This window comes from Carassius carassius, chromosome 8, assembly GCF_963082965.1.
Source record: "Carassius carassius chromosome 8, fCarCar2.1, whole genome shotgun sequence".
In the NCBI taxonomy this organism is placed as follows: domain Eukaryota; kingdom Metazoa; phylum Chordata; class Actinopteri; order Cypriniformes; family Cyprinidae; genus Carassius; species Carassius carassius.
In genome coordinates, this window is record NC_081762.1 from 24,798,885 (window position 1) to 24,817,877 (window position 18,993).

At 35.8% G+C, this 18,993-nt stretch overlaps 2 protein-coding genes across 4 annotated transcripts in view; one reads left to right on the forward strand and one right to left on the reverse strand.

Moving 5' to 3' along the window:
• Positions 1 to 18,993, forward strand: part of LOC132144884 (uncharacterized) — a 199,482-nt gene that overhangs the window by 124,585 nt on the left and 55,904 nt on the right. The gene's annotated exons all lie outside the window — the stretch shown is intronic.
• The window catches only part of sema4ab (sema domain, immunoglobulin domain (Ig), transmembrane domain (TM) and short cytoplasmic domain, (semaphorin) 4Ab), a 34,841-nt gene that overhangs the window by 13,902 nt on the left and 1,946 nt on the right, over positions 1 to 18,993 (reverse strand). For all 3 annotated transcript variants that reach the window (XM_059556759.1, XM_059556758.1, XM_059556757.1), the window contains one exon: positions 8,862 to 9,089. In XM_059556759.1, coding sequence (XP_059412742.1) covers positions 8,862 to 8,955 — 94 coding nt within the window. In that variant the 5' untranslated portion in view covers positions 8,956 to 9,089. The remainder of the gene's footprint in view (positions 1 to 8,861; positions 9,090 to 18,993) is intronic.

Genomic DNA, 18,993 nt, shown 5'->3' on the forward strand with positions numbered 1-18,993 from the left:
TGACTTATCTAAAAAGAAAGCTGACATAACGTTACTCCCAAATATATTTTTAGGTCGCACAGATTAAATTTCAGGAGCATATGCGACAAAAATGTTGGCAATTTCGAGCCTTGTAGAAGCTGCTAAACTTTCTAGCTAGAAGTAAGCAATAACCAACATGGCGTTACTTTGCTAAGTTAGCCCAGAATCGTTTAACATTAATGTTATGGAATCATGACATAAGCGATCAATTGATTGGTCAAATTTTACTAGACCTGCATATAAAAATGAAAGACAATATATAGGATTTGCTTACATGAATCACCCGTGTTCACGGTCTTCGTCAGTCAACTGAAGCTGTTCACGTGAGTAGATGGTTGGGTGTGTGCGCATTCAGAACGGTGCGCGTACACTTTGAACTTCAATCGTGACAAATTATTGGACTATTGGCTGAGTGACATGACGACATGATTCAAAGGCACAAAAAACGTTGACAGCAGTGAGCGATCATTATGTTTACCAATACCCGACCCATCGCAACCCCCCCCCCCCCCCCCCGCACCTCACTTTCTTATATTGGTAGCCAGGATGATTTTGTACCTTTCCAAATTCATTCTGCTACTGCCATCATACATTAAGTCATCATTAAAACGAAGAGGTCCTGTTCTAGAGACAGCCATGCATGCTCATGCCATGAAACCACCTCCACCAAGCTTTATAGATGAGGTTGTATGCTTAGGATCATTTGCAGTTCCCTTTTTTTTCCACACTTAGATAAAGGTTAATCTTTGTCTCATCGGTCAATCAACTCAGTTCCAAAACTCTACTGGCTCACATTTGTGAAGAATCTTGCCTTTCTATTTTTGGTGCTGATCAGAGGTTTGTATCTTGTTGTGTAGCTTCTCTAATTCTGTGTCAAATTCTCCTGTGGACAGTAGATTGACAGAGCATCACCCCAGCTTTCTGGAGGTTGTTGCTGATTTTACAAACATGTATTTTATAGTTTATTTTCACAGTTTTTATGATTTGTCTGTCATCAACTACTGTTGTTTTTCTCAGCCGATCAGGTCGTTGTTGGTTGCTGATGTCACTGTAGTTTCCAAACTCTTGATTTCTCTATGCCCTTTGTTTTATCTATAGTTCTAATTGACTTCCTCTTTTCTTTTAGCATCCAAATTGCTTGCTTTTCTTTCAGAATCTGCTTCCTCATCTTCATCCTGGTTTGTGTGTTTCATCATCAAATGCAAGACTTAGAATGCAGAAGCAATGGATCTATGACATTAAGAAGGCACTGCACATGTGCCCAAGATATTGGCATGCTTATTTCTTTCCCTGTTGATCATATTATGAAATCTACACCACAACCTTCAATTAAATCAGAATTTTATTTGGATCGAAGGAAGAAAAAAAACACACAAAGACTTTTTTAAATCCAGTCGAGCCATTAATCGGATTATTAACTGATTATTTGGGTGCACTTAAATGCAGCTACATGAACAAAATCTTACTTGTAATAAACAATTACTGATGCAAATATCCCAGAAATAATTTACAAATCATACTGCAAAAAATAAAAGAACACAAAAGGCATATATTGAGGCAGGCTACTGCTTATTTGATCAAGTCAGGCGTTCATGTTTCTGCAGCTACATTATCACATCAGACTCGATCACCTGCGTGAGTGTGATCTGACTCACTCTGACACGACTGTATCTGTACTGCTGGGAAACAGGGACTCCGTCTGAACTAAGCCCTGTAATCTTCACACTCACGTCTGGACATTTACATGACGAGTAAGCAAACACTCACAGGTCAAATGACTGATCCTGAATCAACGAAATCTGCATGTCTAAGCAGCTGTATATGCATCATTCAGTTGTTCAGATAAACAAGGAGAAACTGTTTTGACAGATCCGTGTGACTTCTGCCAGGTCAGCCTGATTCTGCCCTGCTTCCCCAGCTCAGACTGGCCTCCTCTGATCTAAAACTGTGGTTCAGAGAACAAGGGCCTCCATTCATTAAGAAGAAACTAAATAACCACTTTTAACTACATCAGCGAATTCATTTGTTTACTTTCTTGTTTCTCAAAAGTAGGCAGTTTCAACTTCCTTGTCTGTGACCCAGCATTATTTAACGTTAGATGGTCAATTTATTTGAACCAAAGAAATTAAAATGCAATATAAAATTAGTATAGCAATGCTTACGGTACTTTGTTTTATTGCATTTTATATTTTATTTTGCAATTATTATTCTTAATTAAGACATTTAACTGATCATTTATATTTAGCAAGGATGCATTAAATTGTAACATTTAAAATTTGCTTTCTATTCATCAAATGATTCTTTAAAAATATATTTTCCATAAAAATATTATGTAGCACACCTGAAATATTTCTTGAGCAGCAAATCATCATATTAGACTGATTTCTGAAGGATCATGTGACACTGAAGACTGGAGTAATGATGCTGAAAATTCAGATTTGATCACAGGAATAAATTACATTACAAAATATTGCAATAGAAAACTGTTATTTTAAATGCCATAACATTTTATAATATTACTGTTTTAACTTTGTGCTTGATTAAATAAATGCAGCTTTAGTAAGCACTCCAATTCTTTGCATTGATACTGTGGCAGCACTGTTTGTTAAGCAATCAAACCAATAAAAACTCTGAAAATATAATTGTTTAACTTCTTATGAACGTCAAAGCTAACATTTACCAACAGCATTATTCAAATGTGTCAAATCAATGACAGCAACTACAAGTTCCTAGATTTTATTAACCTGAGAGAAGGACCTCGTTTAAGTAAGTGTGAGGCCACAGGAGAAATGAAACCTTAACTAGAAGTTTCAGAAATATATCCAGAGGCCATTTTAGGATGTCTGCATCACAGCTCCCATTGAGGAGTCCAATGCATTCTAATCAGAGCAGTAAGTATGTTCTACATGGAACGATATTTATTGTAATGACCTCTCTTAGGCTTTTTGCATGTTATCTTTTCTTGTTAGTGAAAAACTAAATCAATTTCCAAGAGAAAGCTTTTTAATGTACTAACATTTCTAAACCAGTTGGATTTTAAAGATACACAAATTATAAAAGTGGATGAACATTTTGTGCAACCTGATGGTCAAACTGAATCAGACTGACTCAAAGTTGTGGACAATAATTTCTTAATAAAGTGCTTAATGACTGCAAAATCTTTATGAATTAATGCATTCTTAATAATAAGCATTCGTTTTTACATTACATTTACATTATTCATTTAGCAGATGCTTTTATGCACAGCATTTCTGCAGGATTTTAAGCTCAAATTTAGCACCTTTTTAAAGACCTGAACACATATGATTAATACCATATGAGCGGGGTAGGGCAATGTCTATAGTACCATCTAAAGTACCATAAAATACCATTAGCATAATTTACAGTTCAGATACAAGTTTTCACAAAAACAAAAATGTTTTATAAAATGAAAAAAAAAAACTTTAAATTGCAGCCTTTAAAGTCAAAAGTATTAATTGTAATATTAATTTAAACAATTATTATCAATAAATGATTATATCAATTAAATAACACAAATTAGGGATGTGCAATACTGATAACAAATATATAAAATATTCTGGGATTAGTGTGTTAGTGTGCTTATATTTTAAGGATTACCGTGGACAGCTGTTCATATTCTCTGTGGTCAGTTCACAGCAGCAGTATAAATTAATAATTTCCATCAAGTTTTATAGGCATATTTACCCAAGTCATTTTTTTTCTAAAAGTGTGCACCATCTTTTAAGTCAGATTCTTGCATTTGGGTTGTTACTAGGCCTGTCGCAATAGTCAATAAATCAATTAATCGCACAATAAAACAATAAAAAAAAAATGAGCTCGATAGGTTTCGTGAGTTGGTTCTTTACACATCACCTGGTGCGCTTGTGTCATTCTGAAAAGCTGAGATGTTTTTAACTAGATGTGGTGTGGACGCACCTGGAAAAAATTAGCGTGTCCACCGCGTCGCTTCCATTATGAGCACGCATACTGCATTTGAAATAACGAACTTGAGCGCCCAAAAGACGCGATATGTGAACGGCCCTTCATCGGTCAAAATGTTTACTTTCGGTTAACGGTTAAACGGTCAATATGAGCATACCTTACTGGCATATAAACATAATATAACATACAAACATACAAAATTAATTAATTTTAAGCCAAACAAAGTCAACATGTTGGTATTTCTTGCTCGGAATCTGCCATAAAATCAAATAGTTTATTGTTTATTGATCTTTGAAAAGGTGTACCTGCGTTATTATGCCATTATCATTATATTACCGTATTTTTTGGACTGTAAGTCGCACCTAAGTATAAGTCGCATCAGTCCAAAAATACGTCATGACGAGGGGAAAAAATATATAAGTCGCACTGGACTATAAGTCGCATTTATTTAGAACCAAGAACCAAGAGAAAACATTACCGTCTACAGCCGCGAAAGGGTGCTCTATGTTTTCAGTGTTGACTACAGGAGCACTGAGCAGCATAGAGCGCCCTCTCTCGGCTGTAGACGGTAATGTTTTCTCTTGGTTCATTTCTCTTGGTTCATGTCAAATTAATTTTGATAAATAAGTCACACCTGACTATACGTCGCAGAACCAGCCAAACTATGAAAAAAAGTGCGACTTATAGTCCGGAAAATACGGTAGTTGAAACTGGTTTTAGAACGACAATATTATCGTTTATCGCAATCATTTCTTGGACAATTTAACGTCCATCAAAAATTTGTTATCGTGACAGGCCTAGTTTTTACCAGGCAACTTAAATCAGCATCAACAGAATTTATCTTTGCAATGCAGAGGAAACACAGAAGCTGCATTAGAAGCATCATTTACAGGCATTTACACACTTGTTTAATGCAGCTCAGAGGGACATGGAATACCTTAACATGCAGTTACAAATGCATGGATAATGTTTTGATATTTTAAACATAAAATATTGAAAGCTGATGCTTGAAATTATAAAAAAGGATACATTAAATGTGAAATTAAAACCACCAGTAGACAGCAGCAAGTCACTGTTAATAAGTGAGTCATAACGATTGAACAGAATCATCTAAATTGATTCCTTTGAGAACAAAACAGCGTCCTGTAGCTCAGAGACGCAAAACAGCCATGTGGCTTTGTTTGAAATGATTTTTGTTGTTGTTGGAGAAACAAAAATATGGTGTTTATATGTAAATTCTTAATATTAACTACTTGTTTATTTAACTGTTGTATAAAATCAATATCACATTTGTAATCATGCTTGCTTTTGGAGAAAAAAAAACTGCACTCTTCATTAGGGCTGGGTGATGTATCGAATATTAGCGATATTATCAGGATAATTTTGACGACGATTTAAAATTGGAAAATATCGAGAATATCGAATATTTCAAAATTCAAGCATACTTTCCCAAAAGAACTTGCAGAATGTCCAAAAAGGAACATGTAACTGCGGACTGCTCTACGCACCTCTACTACGAGAGCTTTCCTGAGCAAGGTAGTAATACAAAAGTTTAAATCCTTGAATCAGAGCTTAACTGTAACAAGGATACATTTTCTGTCCGGTGTTTGCTTATTTTAAGCAATCTGGTAATCATGTGCACTTGCTTACTCCTCATTGCAGAAGCGCCGCCGACGATGATCTGAAAACACTAACAAGCTGGAGTTTAGCATCTAATGAAAGCGTCGTTCAGCCGGCCTGTGTTCTGTCATGAGGTCTCAACTGTATTGTTTCCACTGTATTATCAACTGTATTGTGATCGCTGGATAAATGCACTTACTCGACCGCTGATGTTTGAATAGAGAAACATAGACTATGGCCATTTTGAATTACTATTGGGGAATTTCACTGTTATATTTACCAGTTTTCATGATATAGAGCGAGAGAGTGCAAAAAACTTTGGTATTATTTATATATATACATTTATATATGAGAAATAGCTATGTGCTTCGGCAACTAGCTCCCCATCTAAGAGGGTTTTTAGTGTCAGTAGGAACATAGTTTCATGCCACAGAGCTTCTCTTAAAACCACAGACAGTTGACAGACTTGTGTTCTTAGCTAAAAAGCTTTAAAAAACTAAAAAAGCTAAAAAGTTGACAGAAAGTACTTTCTGTACTTGTTTTGCACTGCTTCAGTTACATATAGGCCTACATGTGTTCATTTAATAAAAAGCAGTAAGTGATCACTTGGACTAGATTTTTTTTAACTGCTTAAATTAGCTGTTTAATCTAAATTGTTTTTGTTGCTTTTTTTTTTTTTTTAATGGGCAAAGGTAAATCATGTTTTTTTATTATTACTATCATTTCAATGCATGTTCAGTGCTCATGTTTATTTAGTGAAATATAACATAACGTTAGCCTTTTCAAGTTTAATCATCACATTCAGCCATATCACATTTCTGGTCTTTCCGTCCCCAAATTTAAGACTTCTTGAAATCATAATTAAGACTTTCTTGTACAGTTTAAGACTTTTTAAGGCCTTAAATTTGATACAACTGAATTTAAGACCTTTTAAGACCCTGTGGAAAACCTGATCCAAAGTGACTTACAAATGAGGACAATTGAAGCAATCAAAAAGAGCAATGATACGCAAGTGCTATCACAAGTCTCAGTTAGCTTAAGTAATGACACGTAGTGAGGCTTTTTTACTATATAATAAATAAAAAGAAAACCAATACAATAAAATAAGAATAGAGCAAGCTAGTGTGAGAGGCCTTTTTTGTTTTTGTTAGTTGTATAATAAATTAAAAGAAAACATAGACTGAATACAAATTTTTTTTTTTTTTTTTAAGCAAACAAGCAGTCAATGAATAGTGTGCGAGTCTATAAGGAGCACGTTTTTTTTTATATAAGAATAGAATTAGAATAGAGAGTGCTAGAGTTAGAGGGTCAAATAAAGACGGAAGAGATGCGTTTTAGCCGATTCTTGAAGATGGCTAAGGACTCAGCTGCTTGGATTGAGTTTGGCAGGTCATTCCACCAGGAGGGAACAGTTAATGAAAGAGTCTGTGAAAGTGATTTTGTGCTTCTTTGGGATGGCACAATCAAGCGACGTTCACTTGCAGAATGCAAGCTTCTAGAGGGCACATAAGTCTGAAGTAATGAATTTAGGTAAATGGGTGCAGAGCCAGTGGTAGTTTTGTAGGCAAACATCAATGCCTTGAATTTTATGCAATCAGCTGTTGGTAGCCAGTGCAAATTGATAAACAGAGGTGTGACGTGTATTCTTTTTGGCTCATTAAAAATTAATCTTGCTGCCGCGTTCTGGATTAATTTTAAAGGATTGATAGAACTGGCTGGAAGACCTGCCAAGAGAGCATTACAATAGTCCAGCCTGGACAGAACAAGAGCTTGAACAAGGAGTTGTGCTGCATGTTCCCAAAGAAAGAGCTTGATCTTCTTGATGTTGATAAATAATAGTTTAATGGTCAATATTTTATGTTACAAACTCATAATAGTTTACTTGTTGCTCTAATGTTGCTCCAAATGTAATGGACAATAATTAATATGACATTCTACATATAACTTGCACATTGCATATAGGTGAAACATAAAAATACTAGCCACGTTTCTGCAGGTCTTGCTGGCATAATCACAGCTAAGCATCTCATCTAATCCGAGTCTTACTTTCAGTAAGCACCTGTCCCAGTCACTGCAGTGCACGGCTAAACCAAGTGCACTAGGGTCATTTTATAGCCATGCAGGCCATTATCAAGCTGTCTTCATTTCATTTTAAACAAGTTTCTGATATGAATATAAAAATTAAAATATCTAAAAATTAAAAGCAGTAACAATACTGACAGTGACAAATTTCATTTTAAAATCATAGAGTACATATAAAAAAAACTAAAGCTAGTATTCAGATAGCAAGAAATTAGAATATTGATTCAAAATATTGTATTTTATTATATTATTTTATTATTGTTTTTGTATAAATTATTATAATTTGATTATGTCACTAAGGCCCTTAAGTGAGTTCTAAAGAAATTTCAGCATGTTGACCTCACCATTTGGTGGTCCATGTTTTGAAAATATTAATACTGAATTAATTCAAAATGTTGGTACATTTTAATAAAAAAAAATAAGTAAAAAATAAAATAAAATACTTATTTAGGCGACAGTAAAAAAAAAAAAAAAGCTTCAAAACAATTAGAAAGAGGGTTGATATTGTTAATTAAAACTAATGCTATCAAAAATAGTTGAAACTACAATATAAATATTAGATCAAATCTATTTCAGTTAATTGGCAAGGCAAGGCAACATTTATATTTATTTTTCATTAAGCTGAAGTACTAAAATTACTAAAACTGAAGCAAAACAAAAAAATTAAGGTAAATCGAAATATATATATAATAAAAATTTAATGAAAAATGCTAATAAAAATATTCAAACCTAAATAAGTCATTAAATTTATATAAAAAAAGATAGTTAAATAAAATTAATAAATATTATGATCAAATGAAAAAGTAATAAAAATATACACAAGTAGCAAATTCAAAATATGAATACATTCTATAAAAAGTAAATACATAATTCTAAAAGAACACTGATCCAAAGGTGTCACATTCATGTTATTAAAAGATACATTCAATGCTGATATGAGGATGTAAAGCATCCTAAGGGTATGTTTATGAGTGCTTAGCTCAAGTGGCACAGAGGTCTTTAGGTCTTGTTAAATGCTGTACTTGATTAAGAAATTCACCATCTGAACACCTTCAGAACAACAGCGGCTCACAAGATCCACAAGTCATTCAAATATCTAACAGCATTTAAAAAATTAAAAAATAATAATAATTATAATAATAGTAAATGACTAAATGATAGTTCAAAATCTTCACAAGTTTAAAAATAAGCCTTACCCATGGGAAAAGAGAGTCGGGGGAGGACATGAGAATGACAGCTGAGGACAGTCAGAAGAGACAGACAGGCGCAGAGTGTCACTGAATGCACCATCCTGAGAACAACAGATGAGCTGAAGCAAAGACCGGTCTATCTGTCGCTGTTGGGGTCTGCTTCTGTTCTTTCAGCACTGAGAAGCCCACAGGGACACCACTTCAAACAGCCAAAGCAGTCTGCCGTCATCTCATCTGAGCAGAAAAATTAAGATCGGGTTAGACATCAGTAGGCGAGTCTTTTAAGTCATCACTTCCTTCTCAATTCGCCTCTTCCTCTTTCAGAAGTTCAAAGCTTAAGAAACAGTCAAGAGATTACATACATCAGCACATGACTGTCTTCATCCATGAGCAGGGCATGAAATAAGTTACTTTTCAACATTCATGCTATTGAAAAAGATGCTACTGACCACCATCCAGAGAAAGTCAGCGCAATGAGAAAATGTAAAATGACCATGAACAGTGTAGAGCAGAGACATCACAATATGCGGATATTTCCATTTAATATTGCCATATCTATACATGTTCACATTGTATAATAAAAACATTAAAATAACTTTGCAGTGGATGGGTTTCTTGCATCAGAGAGTGTGGAGCAGGAATTGGAAAACTCGAAGGAGGTGAAGGGTTTTCAGGATAAATCATGAATCACGTTTGATCTAATGACTGTTTGATGGAAATCCCTGTGAGGCAAGAACAGAAACATGGTGACTAGTGTCTTGTGCTTGTGCAAAACCATATTTACTAAACACTTGTTGATGTGAAATGCACTCTTGACCATCACGCATTCATACAGGAACCAATGATCCGGATCAGTAGTTTATTCATAAACACAATGACTTATTTCACAAGAATCCTTTACATTCATTAAAAATTATTTTTACTGTTTTTGGGAGTGTAACATCTCAGTATGAACTGTACTAAGAATATTATTTGATGGTTACACTATGAGACTTTTTTTGGATTGTTCTTGTAAAAGCTAAACAAGTGTTTTTTTTTTAAACCACATTAAACAAAAAATAATACAAAGAGTATTTTTCAAATGGCACATTTGTTTTAAAGTACACTTTTAAACTAATGCTTTTTCTTTATCCTGGACACTTATTTGTCATTGACCCAGACAATAATAAAAAAACCTGAAATTTTAGTAAAACGACATACATTAAGCTCACATGTGATGGGATTATATACACTCACCTAAAGGATTATTAGGAACACCTGTTCAATTTCTCATTAATGCAATTATCTAATCAACCAATCACATGGCAGTTGCTTCAATGCATTTAGGGGTGTGGTCCTGCTCAAGACAATCTCCTGAATTCCAAACTGAATGTCAGAATGGGAATGAAAAGGTGATTTAAGCAATTTTGAGCGTGGCCAAAGTCCTTTCAGGCAAGTCGTGCCACTCGGCCGCCATCTTGGCAACGCCTCCGGGCAGCTATTTCAGAATAACAAGACCAGGCTCCTATCTAAATGAATGGGCAGAGAGTCAGAACTGCACTTTCACTGGTCACCGGGACATAAAAACTGCAAGTATAGAAACAGCAGTAAAATATGATAAAACTCTCAGAAAAATTTTGATGACTTTGCCCCAAAATAAGGTTTAAAACGCCTTTTTCCCCACAGGCTACACTGTAAAAAGTTTAATTATTTTTTACTCAATTTTATTGGTGAAACATTTTTACACTCAAAAAATACTATACTGTATGAATTGAGTAAATGCAAGTAAAAAAATTAAGTAAATCTGAGTAACTGCATCTGGTACATTAACAAATAAAATTGAGTAGAAATAATTGAACATTTAAACATTTAAAAACAATATTTATGAGTAATATTAACTGTTTTTATTAATGAGTAATATTAACTTTTTATTTTCTCCAAACTCACTCTACTCCACACAACCACCAGTATACATGACATTGGCCTTTTATTGTCAATGAGTACAGCAATACAGCACATTTTACACTGTATACAATATTGCCTACATTTAAACTCATTTAACAAACATTTTATAAGTAAAAATTAAATATTTAAAAATTCAGGTAGCCTAATTCAAGTGTAATCAAATCAACCCAATATCCACCGGATCAGCGCTGGTCCTCGTGCCGGAGACGGACTCGCCTCTGCGGGTGAACTTTGAACTTCATACCGCCGTCCTGCGTTTCACTCACAGCCGATAGATACTGCGAGTGACTGACATAACCTGCCAATAAACAAACAGTGACAGTTCTGAGGACATTTTATCATCCAAATGATAATAATTATATTTATTATCACTAGGAATGAAGTCATGTGTTTATGCAAAGCGTTTCAATCATGCAAAAAGCCAGGCGCGACTCTCGTTTAGGTGTCGAATTACGCCTCTGTATGTTGTTTTGCATTAAATATGATTTAAAGCACAGTAAAGATTTTATAGATAAAATAAAACATACACAAACCTGAATTTCACAGAGGAAATGCACCAAATCTGCGACGCTGAGAAGAGAGCTGTTGTCTGGAGACTGGAGAGTTCAAACTGCCCGCGCTCACTGACTCAACCAACCGTCGAGTTGTCGTCACGTCAGAGGGTGGGGGAGGGGTGCATTGTTTTAATTGAGTAAACTTACTCAAATTTTAAGAGTGTGTTAAATATATTAATAATATTGATTTGAATTAAGTAATATTTTTGTTTCTTGAAACAGATCAGTTTAATTCAACATTCTCAAATATTTTGATAGAAATGTCACAAATATATTAAGTATATTATAAAGAAATAATTGGTTAGTCAAATACTAAATAATTTTATTGAAAACAACTTAAATATATCTGTAAATTTGAGATAAAATGAACTGTTGGATTTTCACTCAATTATTTTGGTATGTTTAACTCAAACAATCAAGTACACGATATTCAGAGATTTTATTAAGTTAATAAAGTTAAAAATTTCTGTAATATTTACTAAGCCACAGAATTATTTTTTACAGTGTATACTTGTACTATGCATGCGAAAGGGTTCCTCAACTGTGCGCATACGTCAGTGGAACCAGACGATAGTCTTAAATGTTTCCCGGTTTGACTGTTAAAAGCAAGATGATTGGCTTTCCAGCGGGAGGGGCGGGACATTTGCATACAACCGCCATCTTTGCCGTTACGGGTTTTCTTTATATAGTTGTATTGAGGATTGAGGAAGTAGCATGTCTGTTATAAATTGTCTCTGGCGTGACATGGTTGTTGGTGCCAGACGGGCCGGTCTGAGTATTTCACAATCTGCTCAGTTACTGGGATTTTCACGCACAACCATTTCTAGGGTTTACAAAGAATGGTGTGAAAAGGGAAAAGCATCCAGTATGCGGCAGTCCTGTGGGCGAAAATGCCTTGTTGATGCTAGAGGTGAGAGGAGAATGGGCCAACTGATTCAAGCTGATAGAAGAGCAAAGCATTTGTGAAGCCACAACAGGCACAACCTTGAGGCGGATGGGCTACAACAGCAGAAGACCCCACCGGGTAACACCTATCTCCATTACAAATAGGAAAAAGAGGCTACAGTTTGCATGAGCTCACCAAAATTGGACAGTTGAAGAATGGAAAAATGTTGCCTGGTCTGATGAGTCTCGATTTCTGATGAGACATTCAGATGGTAGAGTCAGAATTTGGCGTAAACAGAATGAAAACATGGATCCATCATGCCTTGTTACCACTGTGCAGGCTGGTGGTCGTGGTGTAATGGTGTGGGGGACGTTTTCTTGGCACACTTTAGGCCCCTTAGTGCCAATTGGGCATCGTTTAAATGCCCCGACCTACCTGAGCACTGTTTCTGACCATGTCCATCCCTTTATGACCACCATGTACCCATCCCCTGATGGCTACTTCCAGCAGGATAATGCACCATGTCACAAAGCTTGAATCATTTCAAATTGGTTTCTTGAACATGACAATGAGTTCATTGTACTAAAATGGCCCCCACAGTCACCAGATCTCAACCCAATAGAGCATCTTTGGGATGTGGTGGAACGGGAGCTTCGTGCCCTGAATTTGCATCCCACAAATCTCCATCAACTGCAAGATGCTATCCTATCAATATGGGCCAACATTTCTAAAGAATGCTTTCAGCACCTTGTTGAATCAATGCCACGTAGAATTAAGGCAGTTCTGCAGGCGAAAGGGGGTCAAACACAGTATTAGTATGGTGTTCCTAATAATCCTTTAGGTGAGTGTATATTAAACCTGATTTCTGAAGAAAACATATGCAGTGTTTATCAAAGTGATGCCAGGCATTGCTATGTGGTTGCTAAGGTATTCTTTTTGGCTTTTATCATGTTGCTATGAGGTTATTAGGGTGTTTTGGTCAAGTCACGTCACCTTCATTTATAAAAGCACTTTAAATCAAGAGACTATTTTAAAGCAGCTTCTTAGACATTACAGTAACAGAATCAGTAGCTGCTCTTCCATTACTCTTCAGGTTGCAAAAACTGATATTTTTTTTCTTTCTTTATATCTTGATAGTGTAATTTAATGATGTTTAACTTGTCTCTCTTTTTGGATCAGTGCTTTTTCAAGTTCGGTCATGTGATCTCCTAAAACATTATGTGATTTCGAAAATCAAGATTGCTCCCAGTTGCTTAAACGGTCTTATACAGACAAGTTCATGTCAGGGCTGCTCCGATCACGATTGGCCGATCGTTATGAGCATCTCGTCAGTAAAGCCGGTTCTCTAATCAGCGGTAAATTCCTTCAGGTGCGTGATTTCACATAGAGCAGCTGTTACTACACGGAGCCATTGTTAACTGAGAAGATGCGCAAATCCACGTTCATTTCATCGGAGCAGCCCTAGTTTATGTTGAGAAGACACAGGAGTTACAAAACTAGTCGATTATGTCTGTGAAGGTAAACAGCTGGGAAATTTTTTTTATGTTTATATTAGATCAATGAGGCAGCCGCTTAATATACAGTAAATAAATCCACTGCTCTCTTGTCTCCTCTGAGGAACCGTCAGCATGCTTTACTGGAATTTCATTATGGCGTTTATAAAACTGGAACAGACTAAGGGTTGGTAATATTATAAAAATATCCCCTTTCTACATCACAGGGGGAGCGAAATCAATTATTAATATCCAGCTACTGATTCATAATCCAGTGGAATCAAATTCAGTGGCTAGTGTCTTTTAAACAACAGCTAAGCAAACCAAGAGGTGGCGGCACCAAGAACCCACGACTGGTCTTTGTAATTTTTCTGATTTCTAGATAAAGCTCAGGTATGTCCATTGTACATTTCACACCCCCCCCCCCCCCCCCAACTTTTAGATTAAAGTCACAAGTCTTATACATGTAGCCTAACTTGAGTCACTTATATAATGACACACCCCTCCGAAACAATCTAAGGAATCATTCATGTGTGCATAACAAATGGCAAGTAACATTAAAAAGATGAATACAAGCAGAGAGTATGAGCCTTTGCAGTAGTGAAGACCATCTTAGCAAGTGTCCTTCACTAGTCTTGGGTGTTGCTAAACAGTACATTGGTTTACAATATACACAGCACATGCAACAAGACAATAAATGGTTACTTGTTTCACCTGAACAGCATGCACTTCTTACACACTACTCTGCCAGTCATTACCAAAAAAACTCAAATTACTCATTCATCATTTCGGTAGTGTGTTGAGCACAGATTTGATTTCCTTTTTCCTTTTATGCTGGCCAGTGGCATTAAACGGAACAGGCATATAAGAATTACACAATCATTAGTTCCCTAAAATTGTGAGCAAGAATTAGTCACCGGCGGTTTCAGTTAGTCATACTTCCAACAGGATTCATGTCGCAGCAGCAGTTCAAAAGAAAACATGACAGTAACATACAGGGCTTTTAAAACATTTTGGTTGCAAAGGACCCAAAAACAATGCATGAGATCCCCTTCATAAAATGTAAAAAGTCCCGATATGTTTTGAATATGTATAGTGTGTGAAAGAAATATTAAGCACAATATTAGCATTTCCAAGAGAAATTGGCTTTTAGGTTGGTCGCTATATTGGCGATAAAGCAAATTATTTAAATATTATCTAGAAAATGGTATGTACTTTATAATCTGTTAACATTAACAGACAATGAGTCTTCCTTTCAAATCTTAATGTGATGTATATAAAATGGAAATATACAACTTTTAATGCAAATTTTTTAGCACTTTTCACCTAGTTCATAGGAGTTTTACATGAAAATATCACACTATTACACATTATAATAGTATTAATAACTTCTTCAATTAATTTTTTTCTCCTATATTCTGCTATAAAACATCCAATCCAAAGTCTATTCTCTTTAAACGAATAGCACATTAAAACCCTGATGCTATAAAGCAGACTATATTTTCAACATAAGACTTTTCCATTATGATAGACATCTTAAAACCAAAAGAAGTGCTGGATACTCCAAACTTTATCCACTGCATGACGCTCAGCTGTCAGCAATTGGTCATATCTTGACTTCAATCATATGATAGCAGACGCTGAATGTTACAACAGAGTCATTCACATCTGATTAAGCATCACGGCACATTGAGCCAGACAACAGTCCTGTGTGTGTAAACAGGTCTGATGAGTGCCTGGAAATCTACTGAAGAGTGTGAAATAGCACAAACTGTAAGAGATCTAGTGTGACAGTAGGGCTGGACGATTATGGCCTAAAAGCAAAACCTCGATTAGTTGAACATTTTACCTCGATTACGATTAATGAACGATTATTTTGTTGCGGTTTTGTCTTTTTGCCCTCATAGTTCACTGACAAGGTTTGTACTGTAAATATGATTGACTATTAAAGGTGAGATATTTTTTTCCTATTCAAAGAGCGATCTGACATCATAGCATCATATCAGCAGTTATTTTATCTATGTTCGTGACATTTCTTACAGATTATTGCTCGGTGTAAGAGATGAATAAAGATCAGATAAAGATAAATTAGCACAGTAGCCTACCAGTACCAGTGATTGCATGTGTGAATTAGTCATACCGTCATTATTGTGAAGCTGTGGGTTGTAAATAGCCTAGTTCCTTCAAAAGTAGAAAAATATGCTATAATAAGTTTGAAATTCTAAGCTACTTAAGTGATAAATCACAGGACAGCGCTGACAACTAGTTTCTGTGTTCCTCTGTGCGCGCGATCTTCACGGCTACTGTTTATATGAGATTTCGTGCCACAATGCAGCTGTGCGAACTAGGGCTGTCAAAATGGCTGAAAAACTAAATTCAATTAATAAATTCAATTAAATATTATCCAAATTCGAATTATTTTCAAATTTAAAATACATAATTTTAGTTAGGGTGAAGAAAAGCTTTTGGCTTCTCTTCTGAGGCCACAAGAGAGTGCATTGGGCAAAATATTACTAATGCACGTTTATTCAAAGCATAAGAAAATATGACTCTGTAAGATAAGGTTTATAAACCAATTATAATTAAGTAGCTTAAAGAACTATAAACAAAACAGCACCATGTGTGCATTCATAGTTTAATTCAAAGGGGTGAAAGCCAATAACACAGAGTACATTTTTCATTTAAACATGAGATGCAGTAGGATGGGGAAAACCCACCATAAAGTCTCAAGAAATGTTTTTGAAAAAAACTGAACACACCTTAATTTTACACGGCTTTCTAAACATGCGGCTTTATTGTGTGAGACGCGAGTCCAACGGTAATAGAAGACGTCCCTCTCTAGAAAATGCGTGAAATATGTGTTCTGTGTGAATGGCTTGGTTCACATTCTCTTTTTTCCGCGATATTTTGATTGAACATCGCAGCAGCGCTGCATCTGGGCTTCAACTGTATAGGTTAACAAAAACATTCTAATGCAATGACACTTTTATATTGTCATCGCATCTCATGCGCCACTGATAAAGGCCAAAGTATAATTTGACCATCCACATCCGCGCACCATCCGCAACATTTTTGCATTCGAATGTGGATTTTTATTTTTTTGACAGCCCTAGCGCGACCATGGTAGCTCGATATAATAATACACATCCGATCATCTAATCGCTTGGATGTCCAAACCATAAAACAAATAGAACTGACAAAGTTTAGTGAAGATGCAAGGCCAACAACCGGCGTTCACCTCCGTGTTTTGCTTTTATGTCACTGACTGGACGGGGCAGAGTCATGTGGCTACACACGCGGTAGTATGCTTTTAACAGGGAAGAACAGGATTAAAAAACCGAAATAACCGACATGGGAAGATTATGTCGGTTAGAGGTTCTGAATTACTTTTCGATTAATCGTCCAGCCCTATGTGACATCATTACAACGGAGCTCTATGGGGTTTTCTGTTTTGACGAAAGAGGCTTATAATATTTGGAGAGATCTATATGGTCACATTCATCTCAATGGCAGTTGCTTGGTTGGCACATTCTGAAATTCAGCCAGTTTTGCCCAGTTTTTTTTTTAAACCAATCACCTGAGCCATGAGGTAACATGTCAATTCAAAATCATTAAACATATTAATTTTCATCACTTCTTTTTATACATAAAGCACACTGTTAAAATCAAGTGGTTAATTTGCTCACAATCCACTCACTAACATCTCTCTCTCTTTCTATATGGATCATTCTATGGATCTGTGTTTCTGCCATTGCGGACTCTTTCGATTTATCACATCCTTCTAATTCACATATCATCGAAGATTCAGAGGTTCCCACTTTTAAAAAAACATTGCTGGGACCTCAGAATTACCATATTTCCAACTCCACCTGAAGGGCTTCAGTTTGATTCTGTTTGTAAATTAACATTTCTCTAAAATACCATTTTAAAAAGACAGTCCGGAAGATTGCTGTCAGAGAACACTTTAGCAAATCCCTTAAAATCTCTATAATCGTCCATTCCTTGACAAGTCTCTGTAATTGGTTTACACACGGAGCCAGAAGCAGGATCACCTGCTTAATATCTCCATTTCACGCTATTCTGTTGCCGGCTATAAACTCACAGGGCCTCGTTTTGAAACGCTTGAGCACTATTTGTGAGAATATTGCACTGAAACAGAGGAAGCCACAGTCATTCTAATATAAAACGCTAAAATATCCACTGAAGTCAGTAACGCATGCAAAATTGCCCTCAGCCACTTGATAAATAATACACAAGCCTGCATCAATGTTTGTGTCAGGACTGCTTGAAAGGTGACATCTCTAGTGTATTAAGTCACGCAAGCCTGATGAACACAACAAACATTACACATCAACCTGCATACTCCAGGCCTTTCCATACCTTGGCTTAAACATACATCAACAGCTCATTTAACTGAGATATAGGCCTATGCAGATTCACACATAAGCCATGTACAAGCACTATTTGATTCACAATGGAAGAGACACAGGGTCAAAAAGAGTCTAAAGATAAAACAACAGCTCATTTAACTGTGAGGGTTCCTCTTCTAGTTTACCGTAAGATCATTTGACACTTTTCACATCCATATGCGTTTCCAAAAAAGGGATTTAAACTGCAGCCTCTCACCCATTACACGAAGATGTTGTTTCACATTTTGTAAGCTTCCCATATGTAGGTCCTTTTTAGGACAAGGTTTTGAGAACCACTGATGATGAATTGAAATCTTTGAAGTACAAAAAAAAAGATATCCTTATATTATATTATAGGAACTGTTGCACTATTTTACATTTAGAAATGACAGGTCTAACATCCAATCGGGGACATTTTCCATTGGACATTTTTTCAAGGGAAATAAATATGAGAGGGGAAAAACCAGCAATAATCAAAGCAGGTCTGACTGAGAATCTGACCTTTGAAGAAGAGGCTAAAAACCAGTTTCAAAAACATGACGAAGCTCAGACTTCTGAAGACTGGGGTCTTAAAGGGATAAATGTTTCACTTTACAACAGTTTTTCCCTCAAATCTCAGTCGCACACCGACAGATGAAAGAAAGGTGAAAGAGAAAATTCAAACTGAAAGGAGGGAAAAGAAAACATTCTTAATATCTCCATTTCACACCAATGTATGAAGTTCATATTTATTATTAGCTTTCCATCAACTCTTGATTCCCAGTTTAGGAAACCCTGGATATAACCTGATTAATAAAGAAGTATGTACATAAGAAAATAAGCAAGGAAAGTCTAGGTCCCATTTAATCAATA